The 20,863-nt window shown below is 55.7% G+C and overlaps 3 protein-coding genes across 9 annotated transcripts in view; 2 read left to right on the top strand and 1 right to left on the bottom strand.

The window, feature by feature from the left end:
- Window positions 1-867: 867 nt before the first annotated feature.
- On the top strand, window positions 868-8,362 carry MFGE8 (milk fat globule EGF and factor V/VIII domain containing). 7 transcript variants are annotated; one of them, XM_072345802.1, is made up of 10 exons: window positions 869-1,027; window positions 2,934-3,059; window positions 3,236-3,361; window positions 3,490-3,603; window positions 3,811-3,992; window positions 4,069-4,224; window positions 4,984-5,128; window positions 5,780-5,982; window positions 6,876-7,031; window positions 7,137-8,362. In XM_072345802.1, exons 1-10 carry the CDS (start codon window positions 955-957, stop codon window positions 7,278-7,280), a joined length of 1,425 nt encoding a protein of 474 aa, XP_072201903.1. In that variant the 5' UTR covers window positions 869-954; the 3' UTR covers window positions 7,281-8,362. The 7 variants fall into 7 exon arrangements, with proteins under 7 accessions (XP_072201905.1, XP_072201903.1, XP_072201901.1 ...); XM_072345800.1 differs by having other exon boundaries at window positions 3,751-3,992; XM_072345803.1 differs by having other exon boundaries at window positions 870-1,027; window positions 5,798-5,982.
- A 2,515-nt stretch (window positions 8,363-10,877) lies between these two features.
- On the top strand, window positions 10,878-14,751 carry HAPLN3 (hyaluronan and proteoglycan link protein 3). The gene is made up of 5 exons (XM_072345694.1): window positions 10,878-10,946; window positions 12,059-12,210; window positions 12,438-12,809; window positions 13,508-13,810; window positions 13,945-14,751. Exons 2-5 carry the CDS (start codon window positions 12,087-12,089, stop codon window positions 14,223-14,225), a joined length of 1,080 nt encoding a protein of 359 aa, XP_072201795.1. The 5' UTR covers window positions 10,878-10,946; window positions 12,059-12,086; the 3' UTR covers window positions 14,226-14,751.
- A 1,052-nt stretch (window positions 14,752-15,803) lies between these two features.
- The window catches only part of ACAN (aggrecan), a 42,460-nt gene continuing 37,400 nt past the window's right edge, over window positions 15,804-20,863 (bottom strand). The window contains exons 14-19 of the mRNA XM_072345540.1: window positions 20,339-20,452; window positions 18,071-18,229; window positions 17,769-17,851; window positions 17,298-17,442; window positions 16,795-16,977; window positions 15,804-15,992 (exon numbers count right to left, since the gene is read on the bottom strand). Of these exons, the coding sequence (XP_072201641.1) occupies window positions 15,910-15,992; window positions 16,795-16,977; window positions 17,298-17,442; window positions 17,769-17,851; window positions 18,071-18,229; window positions 20,339-20,452 (767 nt within the window). The 3' untranslated portion in view covers window positions 15,804-15,909. The remainder of the gene's footprint in view (window positions 15,993-16,794; window positions 16,978-17,297; window positions 17,443-17,768; window positions 17,852-18,070; window positions 18,230-20,338; window positions 20,453-20,863) is intronic.

Raw genomic sequence — 20,863 nt, 5'->3', positions numbered from 1 at the left:
TGAGGTTGAGGGGTTGTTTGAAAGCAAGTGCTGAGTCCCATCCTCTTTCTCCTTTCCAGCTACTGCTTCTCACCGTGCTGGAGCTAAGTGTGCTCCCCGCATTCCTCATGGCCCACTGCTCCAGGGATACGTGCAGGAGTTTGTTAGCAGGATGTGGGCACCTGGCTGTGCTCAAGTGGCTGGGTGCTGGAGCGGGGATGGAGAATGAGATGGGTTAAAGTGCAGAGCAACACGGCCGGGCTATTGAGGTGCCAGAGCCAAGGAGAGGTGCAGTTCTGGGGAAGAGTCAACACTGAGCAGCATGGAACTATATCTGCAGTTGATCAGTTAATTCTAAAACGGGGCATTTTGCAAGAGGAGATAAGATCAGCTTTGTGTTCAGGAGGAGGGAGAGGAGCAGATTTCCAGCTCAGAAGCAAATCATCCTGCATTCATTTACTGTGTGGTTTCCTGTACCCTCCTCAGAAGCGGTTGCTGCTGAATATGAATTCAACCTGGGAGTGCTTAGCCCCACTGTTCCTGCCTTGTGGGGCCGAGCTCCTCGCTTGGCACCAACCCTGGAAAACACAGCGGGGCTTTTCCAGCACGGGGTCTGAGTGGACACCACTCAAAGAGCGGCTTGTTCGCACCGTGGCAGCCCTTCTCCTCAGCGTGCCGTGCACACCCGAGCTGCTGCTGTGTGGGTGCACCCCAACACCTCGTTTCCAGGCTGCTTACTCAGCACCTTGCCCTACGATGCTCATTTTGCTTCGGTCCACCCCATGGCCGCGACCCCCGGGGCAGCCGCTGCTGGGCTCCGAGGGGCCGGGCCGGGACCGCCCCGGGGGCGGGCAGCGGAGCACGTGGGGCCGGGCCGGGCCGGGCCGGGCTGGGCTGAGTCACTCCCCGCCCCGAGCCCCGCGGCGGAGTGGAGCTGCACGGCTCGGCTCGGCTCGGCTCGGCTCGGCTCTCAGCATGAAGACAGTGAGGCAGTGGCAAGCGCTGCTCCTGCTGGCGCTGGGGCTCACGCTGCTCGTGGTGGTGGCCGGTGAGTTGGGTGCTGCGCTCCCGGGACGGGGCAGGGGTGCGCAGCCCCAGGAGCGCAGGGGATGGGAAGGACGGAGCCTGGAACCGCGCTGTCCCGTGCTTGCAGGCGGGGATAAGGGTGCCAGCAATGTAAACAGCTCCTGGGAGCGGTTAACGCGGTACTTCCCGTGCGTCCCGATGGGGTTCGTGACCCCAGAGGGATGGGTGAACGGGGAAATGGGTGCAGAGCTACGTGCGGGCTGTGGGATGGGCCGAGGAGTGCTGCTGGAGGCTCTGCTGAGGCCGTTCTGGGTACCCGTGCAGGCAGCTCTGACCTTGCCTCCCCCAGCCCCACTGGGTTTCGGAGGATGTTGTTTTTGCCTTCCCGCCAGCCCATGGGTTCATGTAAGCAAACATTTCCCAAAGCGATGGCTGCTCTGTTGCTTCGGCTGTCGGCTGTCCAGTCTGCGGCAGCGCTGTCCTTGACCAGAGAAATCCACGTGGGAAGGATGGAGGTGCTGAACCACACCGATAAGGCCAAGAAATAGGAGCATCTCGATCTCCAAAGGAAACAGTGACCCGTGTGCTGTGCTGCTGGGCAGGGGGCTGGCGCGAAGATACAAGAACGTATGGGATAAATCTGGGAGGGGATAAGAGTCTGCTTACTTGCAAAAAGCAAAGCATAAATCTAACAGTGGGACCCCTCCCGTCCCAACCCTGGGAAGAAATGTGGGGAATTTTACACCGCTTCTCCTTTGCTTGCCGTGTCCCACCCCAGGAGCTCTGGGCTGCCGAGGGGCACACATCACAGGGCGCTGCAGGGCGCTGGCAGTGCCGTCCGTGGGACCCTCAGCACAGGGATGCACCCCAGACCTGCGTGGGGCAAAGGTGTCCCAGTGTATCAGCCCGAGCCCTCTCCTCCCGCGCCGTAGCTCATGGCAGCGCATTGATGGAGCATGAGGTCATGCGGAACGCGCTGGGCAGTGCAGGCAGCGACTTGAACCGCTGCCCAAATTTTTCTGCCTCCCGAGGCTGGGCTGAGGGATACGCTGCACCTTTTGGAAATCAGCCTGTATCTTGGGGTCCTGCTTGGCCTGCCTGCCCCCAGGGCGCACCCTGCAGTTGTGGAGCAGTTGGGAAGAGTGGGATTACCTTGGAGGAGCCCTGCTATTAAAAGACTGGTGGTAGGAGCTTGCTAAGTGATAGCTTAGGCTAATGAGAGCTGTGCTGTCTGCTCTTTGCAGGGCTTGCAGGTAGTGGGGGTGGTCCCTGGGTCTCCACCTGAGTTCAAGCCTTGCTCTGAGCTCAGCAAAGAGCTGGCACCAAATAAGGCACTTGCTGGCATGCAGTTAGTACAACTTTCAGCCACGTTGGTGGAAATCTGCACAGTGTTTATGGAGAGTGCTACTATTCTACAGCTGTTAGGGCAAAATACATTGGAGGTGGGGGGAGTTCCCTGATGCCATGCAGCATCATGCAGAGTAGGACAATTCTTCCCCCTGTGCCTCCAGCATCTAAGTTGAGGCATGTGGGCTCCCCCTACAAGGACTGTTTTGTCTTGCAAATGCTTACTTTTGTTAGGAAAACCCAGCAATGTGAGCTGCCTGATTCCCTGCAATAATCCTGTCCTGCTCGAGGCTTGGTGCCCCAGCCTGGCTAGCACTGCTCCCTGGTGCAGCAGCGTTCCCTGGGCTCTGATTTTACATTCAGACTCTGTCTAACACATTTTTCTGTGCCCAAGGAGCCCCGGGTGCCTGTCCTGGCTACCCCTGTTGGTCACTGCCTGTCCCGAGACACCCAGCACATGGGTCCTGCCAGGCTGAGCTTCTCCTGCCAGCCTGGAATGGGGCCACCTCCACGTGGAGCTGGGGCAGTGGCGGCTGCCCAGCATTGGGATGGCTCACAGTGACACGTGGCTTTGCTGGCAGGTGACTTCTGCAATGTGAACTACTGTCAGAATGGGGGTACCTGCCTGACTGGCATCAACGAAGCCCCCTTCTTCTGCATCTGCCCTGAAGGCTTTGTTGGGATCGATTGCAATGAAACAGAAAAAGGTGAGGCTTGGTGAGGGACCTGTGTCCTCACTGCAGGTGATTGGCACATAGCAAGGATGTGCTGACTGCTTCACCAGAAACGAACTGTACTGTATCCTCAAAAAAACACACTGGGTGCTCTTATTTCCCACTTGTGCCCAGCTGAGAGCCCGTTTTCCTCCTTTCTCTTTCCCCAGGCCCTTGCCACCCCAATCCTTGCCACAACAATGGTGAGTGCCAGTTGGTCCCGAATCGAGGGGATGTCTTCACCGACTACATCTGCAAGTGCCCTGCGGGGTATGATGGGGTGCATTGCCAGATCAGTGAGTACAACAGGGAACTAAGGGGATATACCAAGGTGACAGGTCAGGGACCACAGGGCTCTGTGCTCTGGGGGATGCCCTGGCTCTGGGATCACCTCCTGAGCCCTCCCACCTCCTCTGCTTCCTAGACAAGAATGGATGCTCCTCGGAACCTTGCAAAAATGGGGGCACCTGCGTGAACTTGAATGGTGACTACGCCTGCAGGTGTCCTTCTCCCTTCATTGGGAAGACTTGCCATGCCCGTAAGTCCCCAGTGCTGATTCTGCAGCGATCCCTTTCCATCCCTGTCCTATAGAAGAGATATAATCAGCAGTGCAGTGCCTGTGTGCTGCACTGCACCTGGTCCTGATGGATGTGGAGGTGCCACCTCCTGTCCATTACTCTGACAGAGGCAGATCTACTCCCGGCATTGCTCCCTCGTCACCTCCTCCCTTTGCTGCCATCTTCAGGCTGTGCCATTCCCCTGGGCATGGAAGGAGGGGCCATCTCTGATGCACAGCTCTCAGCCTCCTCCGTCTACTATGGTTTCCTTGGCCTCCAGCGCTGGGGGCCTGAGCTTGCTCGCCTCAACAACCATGGCATTGTCAATGCGTGGACCTCCAGCAACTATGACAAGAGCCCATGGATCCAGGTACCAACGGGAGGAGTGAAGTGTAGGTCTGTCTACATCTGGATGCAGACCATGCTCACCTTCTTGTCCTCCCCAGGCCAACCTGCTGAGGAAGATGAGGCTGAGTGGTGTTATCACACAAGGCGCTCGCCGCGTGGGCAAGTCGGAGTACGTGCGTGCCTATAAGGTGGCCTACAGCCTAGATGGGCGTGAGTTCACTTTCTGCAAGGATGAGAAGCTCAACACAGACAAGGTGAGCTCAAATATGGGGCTGGCTGCTGAGCTTGAGTCAGGACCACGCGGAAAGCCATCCCAGCAGCATTTGCTTGACCAGAATCACAGAATCATAAGAATGGCTTAGGTTGGAAGGGACCTTAAAGGCCATTCTGTTCTGACCCCCTGCTGTGGTTTGGCTATCCCCCCACCAGCTCTGACTGCCCAGGGCTCCACCAAACTTGGCCTTGGGCGCCACCGGGGATGGGGCACCCACAACTCATAGTGCAGCCAAAGGAGCAGCACTGATATACTGGGGTCATTTGGATAATGACTTTGTAGCTGACACATGGTGGGATGTGGGCATGGTCTGCAGATGCTGGCAAGCAGCTTGCAATGCTCTGTGCTGAGCACAAGCCTGCTGTGTATCTCAGCCTCAAGTCACTGAGTGCAGCACTCCATTATTTTTATGGCAAATGAATCCTGACTGCTTTTTCTGCATCCAGGAATGGGCTGGGAATGTCTGCCTTGATTTAACCAACAAAAAGTCTCACTCTTCTCCACAGTGCTGGGAAAAATAAAACACACTCAAACATGACCTGACAGCACTCTTTTCAAGCAGGTGTCACATTTTGGGGCCTGCAGCCATAACTTCTGTGTTAAAAGAATTAGATTCTGCCAGCCTGTACAGTCCTGGAGCAGCCCGGCTTCCCTGCTCTGCCCATTCTGGGCACCGAACTCTGTGCAGTGAGCAGGGGGCTGCAGGATGCTTTGGGTTCAGCCTTGCTTTGTGTGTCAGGTTTTCCAGGGGAACGTGGACTACGGCACCATGCAGACCAACATGTTTGACCCTCCCATCACAGCGCAGTTCATCCGCATCTACCCCGTGGTTTGCCGTCGTGCCTGCACACTGCGCTTCGAGCTCATCGGCTGCGAGATGAATGGTAAATGCTCCCCTGGGCCAGCGCTGCTCCCTGTTTGGTCAGCGGGTGTTCATTCTTCTCATGGTGCTGGGAGCTTTTTGGGCACACGGGCTGCTAATCCCACAGCTCAGCTGCGCACTCACACTGCTTACACCTTCCCAAGCTGCCTCACTTCGGTCTGTGGTTTCTCATTGTTCCCTATCCGAGCCCTGACCCAGCTCATTTTCCTGCCGGAGAGCTTAACAAGCAGCAGAAGATCAAAGTCCCATGGGAAACGTGACTGATGATTAGCCAGAGCCCTCAGCTTGCCCCTCACCTCCCCGCATTCCTGCCCAGTGCACGTCCCAGGCAGTGCCTGGCGCTGGGCTCTGGGCCACATCCTGCTGCTGTCAAGGCCCGAGGTGTGTCCTTGTGCTGGGCCGTGCTGCGGGGCTGCAGCAGGAGGCACTGTGCTGCAGGGAATAGCTCTGCTCTGAAAACACCATCCTGGCTGCACCCAGGAGAGTCGGTGAGCTGCATCCCTGCACTTCTGTGGTGCTTTCCTGTACTCCCAGCTCCTGCTATGACCGCGGGGATGTGCCACTGGGTGTGTGGGCCTCTGCTGGCTGCGGTCGGGTGATGGTGCTTTGGACTCTTTCCCTTTCACTGTCTGTATAAACCATTGTGTTACAGTGTATTTCAACACGGCAGGTTGCTCGGAGCCTCTGGGTATGAAATCCCGCCTGATCTCTGACCAGCAGATCACAGCCTCCAGCGTCTTCAAGACGTGGGGCATTGATGCCTTTACCTGGTATCCCCATTATGCCCGCCTGGACAAGATGGGCAAGACGAATGCCTGGACAGCACTGAATAACGACCAGTCCGAGTGGCTGCAGGTGAGTAAGGGCTGGGAGGGCTCATAGCACACCTCTGTGCACCCCATCCCGGCTCCTCCCCTCTGTTTTGCAGCAAGGATCAGGTTTGTGCTTCTATTCCCGGTCTGGAATGAGAACAAATAGTTCTGAAATTTCCTTCTCGGTTTCCTTTGCTCCGCTCTTTTGATGCTTTTCACATGATTTCATGACATAATGGGACAAAGCTGTTTAGATATTTTGTCCCGCTTTTAATTTTATTTGGGGAATGATTAAAAGCAGCTGCTCCTCAGCCCCGAGCAAACCAGCTTATCGGGACATCTCCCGGCGGGGTTGCGGTGACACGCTATGCTGGGCTCTGACACTGAAGGCTGTGTGCTTGTGGAGTGGAGGTAGATTCACATGTACACCCATGTATATATAGATATATACATATATATAAATATATACGTATGTGTGTGGCTAGTATGACCCTCAATGAGCACAAAAAAAGGAACAAAATGAAGGAGACCTTCAGCTCTTTAGCTGCGTTACCCCGCAGTGTGGCAGGGCAGGAAGCAAAGCAAACAGAACAGAAACCATCTCCCTTGCAGCCCAAATGTCAGGCTGCATTCAGCTGCGTGTTTTCTCATCCTGAATCACTTTCCATTGGAAATGCATTTCCTCTGGGAGACCTTTTAAATTATTATTATTATTTTTTTTTCAATTGGGATTTTTGCCATCATTCCCTCATTGACCTCTCCAACATGACGTGCCAAAGCAGCCGCAGTGATGTGTGGGGAATAGTTCCCTGCCCTGATGGTGCTCAGGGATCAAATATTTCCCCACAGTGTTTCTTCAGTCCTGCTGGGATTAGTGCCCTGCTGGGCAGGGTTTGTTAAGCAGCACGCAGGGACTCAGCCTCAGCTCTATTCCAGATCGACCTTCGGGACCAGAAGAAGGTGACGGGCATCGTTACGCAGGGAGCTCGTGACTTTGGCCACATCCAGTACGTGGCAGCCTACAAAGTGGCATACAGTGACAATGGCACCTCCTGGACTGTGTACAAGGACAGCCAGACCAACAGCACCAAGGTATGGGGACAGCGAGCCGCGGGGGCTTGGGGACACCCGGCTTGAGGGCCATGTGTAAGTGGTGTCGGGGTCCCTGTGATGCTGACTGCTTCTCTCTCCCCTCAGATCTTCCACGGCAACAGTGACAACTACTCGCACAAGAAGAACGTTTTCGATGTGCCCTTCCATGCCCGCTTTGTGCGCATCCTGCCCGTGGCCTGGCACAACCGCATCACGCTGCGTGTCGAGCTGCTGGGCTGCGACGAGTAGGGGTGGGGGGCGGCACGTGGAGGAGGGACAGCCCCGTCCCCATCACCCGGCCCACACCCTGCCCACCCCACACACCTCCCGCTCACACCTCCCTCTTCTTCTCCCTGAATTTTGGAGGGAGGCTCCGGGCGCTGCCTCGTCCCAGGGGGTCCCCTGCCCTGTGCTGGGGCTGCAGCACTGCACTTTATGGGGCTGCTCTGGGTAGGATGCGGGGACGGCTCCTGCCCTTCTGCCCTACAAGCTGTGAGTGAGACCCCCTCCTCTGCAAATGGATCTTGGCCGTGGGACCCTATCCTGCACGCAGGGCTTGGCTGTAGCCTCCCCTAAGCCTGGAGATTACTTTTCTTCTTTTTCTCTCTGCTTCCAGCAGTCAACAGCAGTGCCCTGTGTGCACCGCACCAAAGTTCGGGGCTCAGACATTGTGGGGGACCAAACCTAACCTCTGCCATCCCTCCTCCTCCCTGCATGGCCACGTGAAGGAGCTGCGAGCCTCAACCCTATCCTTTTTGCCAGGCCCTGGGGCTCTCTGCGGGCTGTGTCAGTGCTGCATAGTGTTAGGGGAGTGCTGAGAGGGGGAGAGGCTGCTCCTATCAGCAGTTCTGTCTGCTGCATTGATCTTGTGGCTGCTGAGAGCCCTCCCCAGCCCCCAAGAGAGCAACCCATGGGTCTGTGGGGTCGAGTGGTGAGGGACACCCACCTGCAGCCCAAGCCAGAGGGTTCTCCATGATGTTTTCTTTTCCCTTTTGATCACATTCCCAGAGTGCCAGCACTAGTGTTGTGGAGCAGCTGGAGGAGGTGGTGGGACAGCCCCAGAACAGACCCCTGATCCTTTTTGTAACCTGATTTTTCCCTCTTTGGGGTGGCGATGCTGGAGCTGTTGGGATGGGCAGCGGGAAAGCATTGTGCCAGCACCAGTGAGTGGGATGGCAGGTAGGAAAGTGTTGGTGGTACCACTGTCCTCCCTGTGGACTGGTATGGGACGTGACCACAGGGCTGGGCTGGCTTTGGGAAGGACCGAGGGGACCCAGGTGGCACTGCCTTACTCCAGGGTGTTGTTGACAGTATTAAAACTGAAACTTCGGGTTGTTGGCTCATTGCTCTGTGCTTGCCATCTCTCAGAGACATCCCTCCTGCCCTCACACCCTCCTGGTCCCCTTCCTTTCTCAAAAAGCAGTACCAAGGCAGTGTGCATCCTCCCCCTGGCCTCCACCCCATCCCAGCTGCTGGAACCCATGCCTGCAGCTGGCCAAGCACAACGTGATGGGACGTGGGGATGGGAAATTGCTATCAGCACTCCACACCCTGCGCATCCTCCTTTGGCTTTGATCCTGGAGTAGATCCCCAGCTTGGAGCAAAACCGCTCTCAGAGCCGCAGCTTTGAGGAAGCTGTGGCCAAACCTCCTGGGCATGGTGCAGGGTGGGGGCTGCTGGTTGGGACCCCGTGCATGGGAGAGAAGAGGCATTGGGGTGTGGTGGAGGAGCTCTGCCACTGAGTAGGGACCCTGAAGCTGACGTGAATGGGCCAAGGCCACCTGCATCCCCCCCATCACCTCGTGAATTCACAGCAGCTATGGCCACTTGGTGACAAATAGCACCCAGAGTCAGAGCAGGGGAGACAACGCTCCCACCCAGACATGCCCCCCTTATCACCGGGAAGCGGCAGCAGAGATAAGGGCAGCCTGCTCTGAGTCTGGCAAGACAGCCCTGAGCCGGGGAGGGCTCTGCAGGGAGGGCAAAAGGAGCCGTAGCCACATATCACAGCAGCTGTCACCACCGCTCCACTGAGGGATGCTGAGCCCTTCCCTGCCTCACAACATTTCCTTCCTCCTGCCCAGCACCAGGGCTGCCCTTGAGGGCAGTGAGAGCTCCCACACCCCACACAGACCCCTATCCCTGCTCCTTGGATGTTGTTCCTGGCGGCAGGAAGGCTGGCACGCTGCGGCACCCCACTGCCCGCCTGCAGGAAGCAGCTGCAGGACAGCATCCTCTCACCAGCACCAGGAAACCCAGCGCTGCTCACAGCCCCTTCCATTTTGCAGCAGGTCTGGGTTTCCCTCCCCACTACCAGCCTCAAGTGCAGGTTCCTGCTGGAGCCTCTGGCAGAGGCTGAGCCATGTCCTGTGCAAGCAGCGTTTTGCCAAGGAATCCCCCACCACAACCAGGTTGAAGCTGCCACTCACCGGCTTTGAGGTTGAGCAGCTGGGCTGACACCTTTATGGCTCTGTTTGACCCATCCCCAAGCATGTGCCCATCCCACACACTGCTGGGTTGGAGCTGCTTGCTCCACAGACCCACCCAGGGCTATCTCTGGGGAGCTCTGCCCCAAACCCATCTCTGGGAGCATCCTCCAAGCACTGAGGATGGAGCTCACAAAGCACCCTTTGTCCCTTCTCCCAGGGACGGCTCTTTGCGGGGTGCTTGGGCACAGCGCAGCTTTTTCCTCCTCCAACAAACAATGGGGTGGCAGTGCCAAGGAGCAGCATGCCCCGGCAGGAGGGGACCGTGGTGTGGCTGCAACACAGGGACACGGTGCTGGGAGAGGTAATCACCCCATTGTGGGCCACGGAGCAGCGCGGCGGCGTGCCGGCCGTCACGCACTGGGTTTGTCCCTCTGTGGGGATCCCATGGCAGTGCCACACAGCTCAGTGCCAGAGAACCGTAGAACCATTAAGGCTGGAAAAGACCTCTAAGATCATCCAGTCCTGTTATCTACCTGCTGCCAGCAGTGCCCACTAACCATGTCCCTCAGCACCCAAATCTCAGCTGTGCGCTCTGTATCTCTGTCCCTCAATTGGAATGGCAGAGCAGAGCCGTGAGACCCTCTGTGTCCCAACAGTCCCAGCCATGCTTCCCACGGGGACAGAACCACACGGGACAGGGCTGATACCACCATGTCCCAGCCCCTATCAGCGTGCTCCAGTGCCGGACGGGCTCAGTGCCTGCAGGATGGGGTCGGCGGATGCTTTATTTTCACATGCAGTGTTTTCTTTCCGGTTTGACGCCGTCCTGCATGGCGGGGCAGGGTGCAGGGAGCAGGGCCCGGCTCCTCATTTAATCACCATAAAACAACAAAGCGGAGCAGGGTCAGGGCACAAGTTTGGCCCTGAGGCCTGGCAGTGCCCAGCATGGGGATGGCTCCCGAGTTACGTGGGTGATGCCCTGGCAGAGGAGTGCAGCTGGGCAGCCTAGAGATTTTGGCACAGTCCCCCCAAACTCAGCATCCTGGAGCTGCTTGTGCTCGTGGCAATCCTGCAGTGTGCCTGCATGGCACTGCCATTGCCATAAGTTGGTTCCCGTGGTGGAACACGAGGTGTTCTGTGGCAACGCGTGGGGTTTCAGGACATCACAGGGCTCACCCCCTGGTCTCAGCAGCCCCAGTGGAGCACACCTTTCCCCTCATCTTCTCCCCAGCACTGGGCAATGCTGGTGAGCCACGCATCATGCAGAGGTATGCAGTGAAGGGCACACAGCACTGGCTGTGTATGACAGGCGGGCAGGGGGCTCGGGGCACCCACCCCTTCTCCATCCTGAGAGCAGGGGGTTGGGAATAGCGTGTGTTTCCCTTTAAGAGGCAGGCCCTGGAGCTGCTTCCTCTCAACTCTGCAAGAGCCCTAAACACACTGCATCTGCCTGCAGCCTACACGCTGCCTGCTGCTGCTGCCCGCCGTGAGTGGGGCAGGGGATGGGGCTGGGGACGGGGACGGGTGGCACATGGGGTGAGGTACTGTGTGGGGTGAGGAGGGACGGCAGGGACAGCATCACCGCATGGATGCTGGGCATCGCTGCTGGGCATCGCCGTGCTGCACACCACGAGCACTGTGAGCACCGTGAACACCACGCTGCCCAGAGTAGCGGTGGAGGATGCTGGCACGCTGGCACATCACCGTGCCATGAGGTTGGGGATGCAGCGGGCTGAGGCTCAATATCCCCACCCCAGCTGCGGGTGCCTCATGCCCATCCCGTCGCCCTGTGCCCGCAGCACGTGGCATTGTGTGTGCATGTAACACAGAGAGGTGACACCGGGTGACGGGGGACCATCCCATCCCATGGTGGGAGCATCCAGCTGCGCTCCCCTGCCCTGGTGGCATGGCTGGAGGTCACCTCTGTTCCCAGCACTGTCCCCGCTGGGGACTCCAGCACCTTCTTGCAGCACTCCTAAACCTCATCTCAACGTGGGGTGCGGATGTCAAACCCCTCCTTGCAGGGGCTGCGGGAGGCTCCGTGGGTGCCGGGCCCCCTCTGCCGGCTCTGGGGAAGCCTGCAAGCCTCGCTGCCAGCCCTGAGTGCCACCCTTGGGTGCCAGCAGGAGAAGGGCTGCAGGGACGTGGGGCATCGGGATTCTCCAATGGGATGTGGTTGGTGTGTTGCATGGGGATGCCCCTCTGTTTGTGTCCTTGTGTGCCAGGAAACATCGTCCATTTTGGGGTCACCCTACAGCATGAATAGTGGATGGTGTGGGGCTGTCTTGAAGCAATTGTGGGTGGTTAACCAGCTGCTGAGGGAACACTGGCACAGTTTCTAGACTTTGGTAGGATGAGGGGTAATGGCCTCAAGCTGCACTGGGGGAGTTTCAGGTCGGATATTAGGAAAAATATATTATCTGACAGTGGTGCTGCAGTGGCACAGCTGCACAGGGAGGTGGTGGGGTCACCATCCCTGGAGGTGTTCCAGAACCGCGGGGATGTGGCACTGAGGGACGTGGTGGGGGTGGGTTGATGGTCATATTAGGTGAACTTAGTGGTCTTATCCAACCTTAATGATCCTATGATTCTATGAAGGCCCAGGGTCCGGCCTCATTCCCCAGCCATGCTGCTGCTCCCACTGCTCCTCAAGGCTGCCCTTCTGCGGCTGGTCAACTCCTACCACCCCTTCTACAATGGCTTCTATTACAACCATGTCATGAACGACGATGACAATGGGCACGAGAAAGGTACCATGGGCTGAGGGGACTGGAGAGTCATGGCAAGAGACTGAAATGCTCCCTCCATCTCTAGGAAGGGGTTGGGACCTACGTGTTGGGAGCATGTGGGCCTGGAGGAACACGTGGAGTGCTCAGGGGATGCTCAGGCAGCTGAGGAGGTGGCTGGAGGGAGGGAGTGGAGCAGCTGCAGGGGGAGGTGAGGATCATCCCCTCACATCTTCCCTCCTTCTCCCCAGTGGTTGATTTCAATGGGGTCACGCTGGTGGTGGAGACCTCCAAAGATCCCATCTATAGCTTCAGTACTGCTAATGTCACCCTGCCGTGCCACTACCACCACGAGCCTGAATCTGAGGCCAAGCACAAGATCCGCATCAAGTGGTCCAAACTGAGAGATGACTACACCAAGGAGCAGGATGTGCTGGTGGCCATCGGCAAGACCTACATGGCCTTTGGGGACTTCCAAGGCCGTGCTCACCTCCACCGGACCGGACAGCGCGAAGCCACTCTGCTCATCAGCGATGTGCGCCTGCAGGATGATGGCAAATACCGCTGCGAGGTCATCGATGGGCTGGAGGATGCGAGTGATGTGGTGGAGCTTCGGCTGCGAGGTGGGGCTGGCAAGCATGGCCCTTGGATGGCAGCAGGGTGGGTGGGTTGGGAGAGGCTGTGGGCAGGAGGAGGTTGGGATACTCGGAGTGATGCCTTGGGGCTTACTGGGGAGCTGTAGGCTTGTGTGTTCCCATGGGTCAGCCATCCCCATGACAAGGGTCTGGCCATCGCCCTGTTGGTGGCTGTGGTGGTATTCATCACAGAAAGACTTGGGTTGGATGGGACATCTAAGATCACTCAGCTCCAACCCCCTGCTGTGGGCTGGTTATCTCCACCAGCCCAGGCTGCCCAGGGCCCCATCCAACCTGGCCTCAAGCACCTGCAAGGATGGGCAGCCTGTGCCTGTGCCCCACTGCCCTCTGTGTCCCCATTCCTGCAGTCTGTGCATTCCCATGGTGATATTCCACCCCTCTGAGACACAGTGTGCATGCTATGACCGTGCTCCATATGTCCCTGTTATCCTAGCCTGAGCACCCCATCCCCATGCATGCCAGTACTGTCGCCATGCGTGTTTGCACGTGTCCCCAGCACTGAGCCCCTATGTCCCTGTGCCACCAGATGTCGCTGGCATCTTGTTGCTGGTGGCTGCATGCCCAGAGCTTCTCTGTGCTGCTGATGGCCCTGCACCCTGGGATGATAGAGTTTGACTTTGGGGTGGGTGGATGTGCTGCCCTCTGAGCGCCCCATGTGCCCCCAGGCATCGTGTTCCCCTACCAACCACCCCGCGGGCAATACAGCCTCAACTTCCACGAAGCCGAGAGAGTGTGCCAGGAGCAGGGTGCCCTCATTGCCACCTTCCACCAGCTCTTCCAAGCCTGGAGCGAGGGGCTGGACTGGTGCAACGCGGGCTGGCTGGCTGATGGCACTGTGCATTACCCCATCCGCCTGCCCCGCAAACCCTGTGGTGGGGTGCACCTCGCCCCGGGCATCCGCAGCTATGGCCCCCGCCACCGGCACCTGCACCGCTTTGATGTCTTCTGCTTCTCCTCTACACTCCGAGGTGGGTACCCAAGGGGTTGTGCCATGTGGTGGCATCCCATGTCCTTGTCGTCCCTAAGGATATGGCTCTTGGCGATGCTGCGGGTGATGCTCAGCCCCATCTACTCCCCTCCTGATCCCGCTCTCCTTCTTAAGGGGAGGTTTTCTACCTGGAGCACCCAACCAGAATGACGCTGGAGGAAGCCAAGCAGGCGTGCCAGGATGCTGGCGCTGAGATTGCCAAAGTGGGACACCTCTACTCTGCATGGAAGTTCCACGGGTTGGATCGCTGTGATGCTGGCTGGCTGGCGGATGGCAGTGTCCGCTATCCCATCGCCAAGCCCCGTGCCAACTGTGGCCCCGCAGAGCCCGGTGTGCGCAGCTTTGGCTTCCCCAGCAAGGGCAGGTTTGGGGTCTTCTGCTACAAGGATAGATAAGGAATGCGGAGGGTTCCTACCCGGCCTGAGGATGTTCCCATCCCAACGGTGCCTGACCTTGGGTGTACCCAGGGCTGTTTTGGGAGTGACTGGGTAGGGGGAAGCTTCTTTGGTTTGAATTTTTCTTCCTTTATGTTTTACACTTTCTGAATGCAGCAGGATGCTGGGCTGGAGCATCCTGCTCTACAGCAGGGGACTGGCTCCATATGGGCTACATGCAAAGACGACAGCCCCTCTCCCTCAACCCTGGTCCCCTGTCCCTGACTGCATGGGACCAGGGCATGGAGTAGGCATCTCCCCTACACCCCAACCCCGTTGCATCCCATCCCTGCTGCAGTCTCGTCCTATCCCACTGAAGGATGCTGCTGTGCCTGTCCCCGTGGTGGTGCTCGTGCCTTATATTCATGCACCCCGCGTCCGGACCCCATTTGAACTCTGGTGCCTTCTTCTTTCAAGTGTTTTGTTATGAAAAAGATGATGTATTTTCCTGGACCTCTTCTAAATAAATCAGTGGAGAAAGCCATGGAGCCATGTGGCCGTGTCCCCACTTCTGTCTCAATGTAAGAAATGGAGAGAAGTTGGGGTCCCCCAGCAAGACACCCAGGGATGTGCATGGAGCAGCGAGGAATGTGCCACGCATGCCTCATCCTTGGCTGAGCCACCTCATAATGAGAGCAAATTAAACCCTGACCTAGAAGGCAGAGGTTGAAACATCTGCTGGTAGCGGGTTTTCCTGCTGTTGGGTTTTTTGGGTTCCTGGGGTTAACCCCTCCTGGGCACCTCCTGCCCCATCCCGTTCCCATCTGCATTCAGTACCAGGGGTCCCCCATCCCTTCTGCTCCCACAACCCCTTTGGGATCCATTCCTTCCCACAGCCACCTCCCCGCTGCCCCGATTCCCCCCCCCCCAAAAAAAAAACACCACAACCACCCTTTCCGATTTCGCTCTCTTTATTATTTATCACTCTTTCAAAATAGGATATGTTCAAAAAATATAAATAGGTGCAGGGAACGCTGGTGCCCCGCACGGTCCCCTGGAAAGAGCACGTCGTCCCGGGATGGGCGCAGCGCTGTGGGGCGGTGGTGGGGGGGCTCTCAGCCTCCCCCTGGTTCCCCCCACCGCAGCCCCCTGGCCCTCCCGGTACATTCATTGCCCCATCTCCCCACCCTCCCCGACACGCCGCAGCAGTAGGATTCTGAAAAAAAAAATAAAAAAAAAAATAAAATTAACCCCAAAAGGTGCTGTTTCACCCTGGAGATTAAATAACAGAAACAATTACATTTGTTCGTGGATAAAATCAGGGAAAAAAAAAATATCATCACCATCATCATCATCTTTATTATTTAACTTAACCCCCCTGCCCTCTGCTATCCCACCCCCCTCCCTGTCCCCGAAGGCACGACGATAATTGGAACCGGACCGTTAGTAAGAATGCTGACTCCTAATTTGCTTTGCTTTGGTGCTTGGAAACATCTTTTTTTTGTTGTTTTATATATATATATACATATATATATATATATATATACACACAAAGGTGGGTTTGTCTGTAATATAATTTGTGTTTTTTTTTTCCCCCTATATGACAAAAAAGCAACAACAACAAAAAGAAATGGACTCTGTTAATATAAGTGTTCCATAAAATTCTCTCTCTTTTTCTCTCTCTCTGCTCACCCCTCGCCCAGCTCTAATGGGTGGGTCTGTGCATGACACCGGGTCTCGACCGGCTCCGGGGGCTCCTCTTGTATAGCCGGCGCTGGTAGCTGGAGGCTGCAGGGAGACATGGAATGGTTAGTGGGACAAGAAGAAACAGGGGAGGAAGGAAAGCAGGGAAAACACAGCACCAGGAGTGCGGCGTTGTGCTCTCCTCCATCCCTCCCGCCTGCTCTCTCCAGCTCTGGGACTGGGCTGGAGTGGAGCTGGCCAGGAGCCGGTCGGCATTTGATGGATGTGAGCTGAGCTCGATGTCATTGTTGGGAAGCTCCGAGCAGGGATGGGAGCGGGGTGTAGGCAGCCTGGGAATGGGCTGGGACGCCTCGAGGAGGGCCAGGAACCCAGCCCCATCCCTGGGGCCAGCCCTGTCCCCTCGGCACGGCTCCCCACTCCTGTCCTCTGCTACTCACCAGCTGCAGGAGCTGCTCCTTTTTTCTTCTATTCTTTAAGCAGACTTGGCTCTTATTAAGCTTTTTGCTCCATCCCACAGCCCTACCTCGGGAAAGCTTCCAGCAGGGCATCTCCCCATGACTCAGCACTGCCCTACACACAGTGCTACCCAGTGCACCTGGAGGTGCTCACGTCCAGGTTGGATGGGGCCCTGAGCAGCTGGATGTGGTGAGGGGCAAGCAGCTCACAGCAGGAGGCTGGAGCTGGGTGATCTTTAAGGTCCCTTCCAACTGAAGCCATTCTGTGATTCTATGATTAATTAGATTCCCATTCCTCCCAGCTGCATGGATCCAGCACCTTGCATATCCACATCTCCAGAGGGGAGCTGGGAGGAAAAAACTGGCCAAGGGCATCCCTCTCCATCATCCCACAGGTGTGGATTATTGGGGTTGGGATGGCTGAGACGTACGGTTTATGCAGGATATCCGCGGTTCCTCCCAGTGCCCGTTGGGCTGGCAGCGGATGGTGGGCACGTGGCGCTGGATGTAGCCGTGGTCACACTGGTACCGCACCAGGGAGTTGATCTCATAACGGTCCTTCTTCCGGCCAAAGGTCCGGGCATTCTCCACTACAGGTGGGTCCCCACAGGCAACTGCAGGAGATGTGCGAAGACAATAAGAGATGGAGAACCCCTGATAGCTGGGTAGGCAGCTCCCAACCCGCCAGCCCCACTGCTGCTTCTCCTGTGCTGCCTCATGGGGCATATTGAGTCTCACCCCGCTGCATCCCCAACCTCATGGCATGGTGATGTGCCATCCTCCACCACTAAGCTGGGTAGCTTTCCTGGCTGAACATGGGGCTGGTACTCCCAAAGAGCTCAGTGGCAGAACAAGGGCTCACTCCCCTCATGCCCCAACCCCACAGCCACTGATTGAACCTCCCCCATCTTGCTGGTGCACAGCAGGGGCTCACCTGTTCCCTTCTTGCATGTGAAAGGCAGGTGATAGTTGCAGGGGACGTCGTTCCATTCGCCTTGCTCATGCCAGATCATCACAACACAGTCCTCACCCGCAGAGAAGAAGTTGTCAGGTTGGTTGGGCCGCCAGTTCTCAAATTGCTGGGGGGGAGAGGAAAACAGCTGAGCCTGAGCCCCCCACTGTCCTTCCCTCCTTTGTGCCTCCTCCTGCCTCCACCTGCAGAGACCACAGCTACCTGCACTGCTACTCCAGTGATATGCCTATGGCCATAGTGCCATGGAGCTCAGCCTCTGGTCAACAGAGCTGGTTAAAACTAGGAGAAACCATTTAGCTGATGGCTGCCTTCACACCTTATCCAAGCACTCACTGTGTCACTCGAGGGCTCTGTCCCCGGCACTATTCCTCCCACCAAGAACACCAATCCCCCTGCCCCAGGCTGAGGACTGGGTCCGTCCCAGTTACTCACCAGTGAGTGCCCATCAGACCAGCGGAAATCATTCTCCACGGCTCTGTCACTGAGGCCGATCCACTGATAGTCCTGTGCGTGGCCTGGGAAAGCAGAGCAAGGAGAGAAGGGTAGGTGCTGACTCACCGTGCTGTGCACAGGCATCCCTTTGCCAGCTCAGCTCTTCTGGACCTGGAGCCCTGGGGTCACCTGGCACATACTTTTTAACATTATTTTGGATAAAACTATCCACCATAAACTTGGAGTCCATTGGATGGACCCCTCCCTGTTTTCATATCCCCCAGGCAACCCCCGGCACTCACTGTTCACAAATTCTTGTTCCTCTGGAGTAATGATGCTGCTCAGGTGGGCTTGATGTTCTCGGCACCTGGACTCTGCGTCCATCCATGTCTCCCTCTCTTCAAAGTGCCTGTAGCAGTGGCCTTGGAACTTGATCCAGCCTTCCTCACAGTCTGCCAGGTCTGAAACATACAAAGGAGGGTTGAAAAGGAGTTGGTGCAATGTCTGACAGCTTTCCAACTCACCTCTTGGCAGCTCGCACACTTGTGGTGCAGGACAACAAATGGTCACCTCCACTAAAAAGCAAAACCTGACAGTGTTGTCTGCATGGCGTTCCAGGGAAAATGACCAGAAGGCACCCAAGACAAATGCAGAAGAGAGGGAAACCTATGCTGAAGGTCCCATGTTTGCCACAGTGTGACAAATGCTACTGGGAAACTCAAGTGACTCAGTTATTTCAGAGCAATTCCACCCCCTTTTGTCTTCTTCTACTATTTTTGAGGATCTGACCAAAGCCAACAACCTCCTTTTTTTTTTTCCTCCTGCAGAGTTTTGTCGCTTTAGAAAGTGCCTCTGAAACCTGAATCTCCATGCCAGAATCGACATCCATACATCAAAAAGGAATTGAGGGGTGCAAGCTCAGGATGAGGCAGTCACATTCCTTGCTGTAATTCCAGATTCTGGAAGAAAAGCATCCCTACCAAGATGGGAACAAAGAGATGTGAGCTGGAACTTGCTGCTCTTGAGGTGGGATTCTATCAGTCCTCATGCCTCCCTCCCTTTACAGTACGGTTTTCTGTGCTGATTTTCTTTCTTCTGTTGTCACTCCTGGTAGGTCAAAGCACTGTTACCTTCAGTAACACAAATTCCTGCTGATCTGCCCTTCTAGTCTTCTTCCAACTGAAGACTGCAGATGCTCCACAGGTGTTGGGAGGGCTGGTAGGTAGGTGAGGCATTTAGATGTCTTCTGTGCTAACAGATCAGATGGGATATCTGGAAGTTGCTGAAGCTCTAGGCAATCACATTGGTAAATACCATCAAAAACCTCATGTCCTGCTGCATCATTGTGACAGGAAGGAACAACTCCTGCAGTATCCTGGAGACTGACAGATTTTAGGGAAAGGATGACCTGCCTCACAGCAATAATAAAGAATTACATTCACCACTGAATTTGGGTCCTTTCTTTCCTCTTGTATCACTCAGAATATGGGATGCGGACATTATGAACCCATAAATCATAGAAAAGAGAGAAAATTAAGTCTTACTCGGACCAAACAAGGTCACCAGCAGCTGCAGGGTAGGAGTCTTCTGGCAGAACAGAAGGCAGGAGAGACGGGTAAATCAGAAGCTGATTAAGTTGCATCAACAAAGAGACATAAATACAGCACCATTTCTGGTCCAGAAATCCTGGTCTACTCTGTATGCTCATATTGAAAGCAGAAAGAGAGATGCAGAGAAAGATGAAGAAAAACCCAATGCACATTAGCGTGACTTGCATCAAGGTGAGTAAGAAACGCAACTCATTCCTCTTGCTTGAGCAAGGCAGGGGACCTTCCTCTCAGTTCAGCTGACAGAAGTTCGGCCTTTCATCAGTTTTAAAAACAAAAAAAAAATATGCTTTTTTTTCCCCTTCTTGCAGAAACAAAAAGAAGTATTAGTGCAGGTCAGAGTGCGCCTCATTTTGAAGTAAAAATAGGTCACTTCGTGTTTTCTCAGCTATACATTCCCTGCTGGCTTTACCACAGGAAGCCACGTTGAAGAGATGACAGAAATGTCATGCTGTGTCACATCGGTGGAGATTCCTGGAGTGAAGGAGGCTTCTTCACAGAGTGAAACACAATCATTTTTACATGGCTCAGTTGAAGCATCCTTCCATGAAATTCCAGTCTAGCAGAGAAAGTTTGCCTGGGGTGGAGATGTACTCAGATGTTTCCCTACTGTCACAGATGAACAGAAAGACCCTTGATCCAAAGATGCAGCAATCAACACCACCGCAGTCTGCATGCAGCTTCAACAGAGAAGCTGAACACAAACAAGAAAGCTGAAGAGGACACCAGAGGTCCCTGCTTGGGAATCTTAGAGAACACGATGCTGTGATGAAGAAACGCATCAGAATATGAAAGCAAAAGGCTCAAAGCTTTACCCTACTGTGTTCCAAGTCACTGTTAGAGGTTAGCTAATGAGATGAGGGCAGGGCTGATGGGAACACCTGGGCTCAGCCTTCTGGGGATAGGGCTGGAAGGAGGTAATGAGGCTGTTAGTAAGATTAGCTGAAGCCGAGTAGGCCGTACCGATCTCACACAGGTCCCCTCCGTAGCTGGGAAGGCATAAGCATTTGAAAGAGTCGATGCCATCAACGCAGGTAGCTCCATTCAGACACGGGCTTGAGTGGCACTCATCAGTGTCTGCAAGAAATCAAGGGCTTCCATTAGGGCTCTGGGCAGAGAATTCCACCAAGAGAAGAACTTGTTTCCTTGCTTGGTTGGGAGGCAATATTGGTTGTTTTGGGAGAACTTGTTCAGGTCTTATTTGAAAACATTCTGCCACTGCTGTTGCTGGAGGAATGAAGTCAAGAGACCCAACCCACCCTATGAAGAAGACATTCTTTTGATGTCACCTGATGGTTGAATGCCACTCTGGACATATCAGAGCCATCTCAGCAAGACATTTCCAATTCACAGCACTCAGTGACTTTGACAGCTGTGGAAACTTCCTTGCCCAGCATCTACCAGATGGGCGGAACACAGCAACTTCTGCTGGGTCACAACTAGAAGAACATCCTGAAATAGATCCCTGACACACAACCAGCATTGCTG

Source organism: Excalfactoria chinensis, chromosome 10 (genome assembly GCF_039878825.1).
Source record: "Excalfactoria chinensis isolate bCotChi1 chromosome 10, bCotChi1.hap2, whole genome shotgun sequence".
Taxonomy (NCBI): Eukaryota; Metazoa; Chordata; class Aves; order Galliformes; family Phasianidae; genus Excalfactoria; species Excalfactoria chinensis.
The sequence above is the reverse complement of the archived record's forward strand: the minus strand, read 5'-3'. Positions and strand labels throughout refer to the sequence as shown.

What these genes read in the sequence shown, in the direction of transcription:
- MFGE8 (XM_072345800.1), top strand. Translation starts at nt 955, where the DNA reads ATGAAGACAGTGAGGCAGTGGCAAGCGCTGCTCCTGCTGGCGCTGGGG. An exon ending in CATCGGCTGCGAGATGAATG is followed by an intron (nt 5,129 to 5,779) that starts GTAAATGCTCCC and finishes ATTGTGTTACAG; the next exon opens with TGTATTTCAACACGGCAGGT. An exon ending in GCCAGACCAACAGCACCAAG is followed by an intron (nt 7,032 to 7,136) that starts GTATGGGGACAG and finishes CTCTCCCCTCAG; the next exon opens with ATCTTCCACGGCAACAGTGA.
- HAPLN3 (XM_072345694.1), top strand. Translation starts at nt 12,087, where the DNA reads ATGCTGCTGCTCCCACTGCTCCTCAAGGCTGCCCTTCTGCGGCTGGTC. An exon ending in TGACAATGGGCACGAGAAAG is followed by an intron (nt 12,211 to 12,437) that starts GTACCATGGGCT and finishes CCTTCTCCCCAG; the next exon opens with TGGTTGATTTCAATGGGGTC. An exon ending in GGTGGAGCTTCGGCTGCGAG is followed by an intron (nt 12,810 to 13,507) that starts GTGGGGCTGGCA and finishes ATGTGCCCCCAG; the next exon opens with GCATCGTGTTCCCCTACCAA.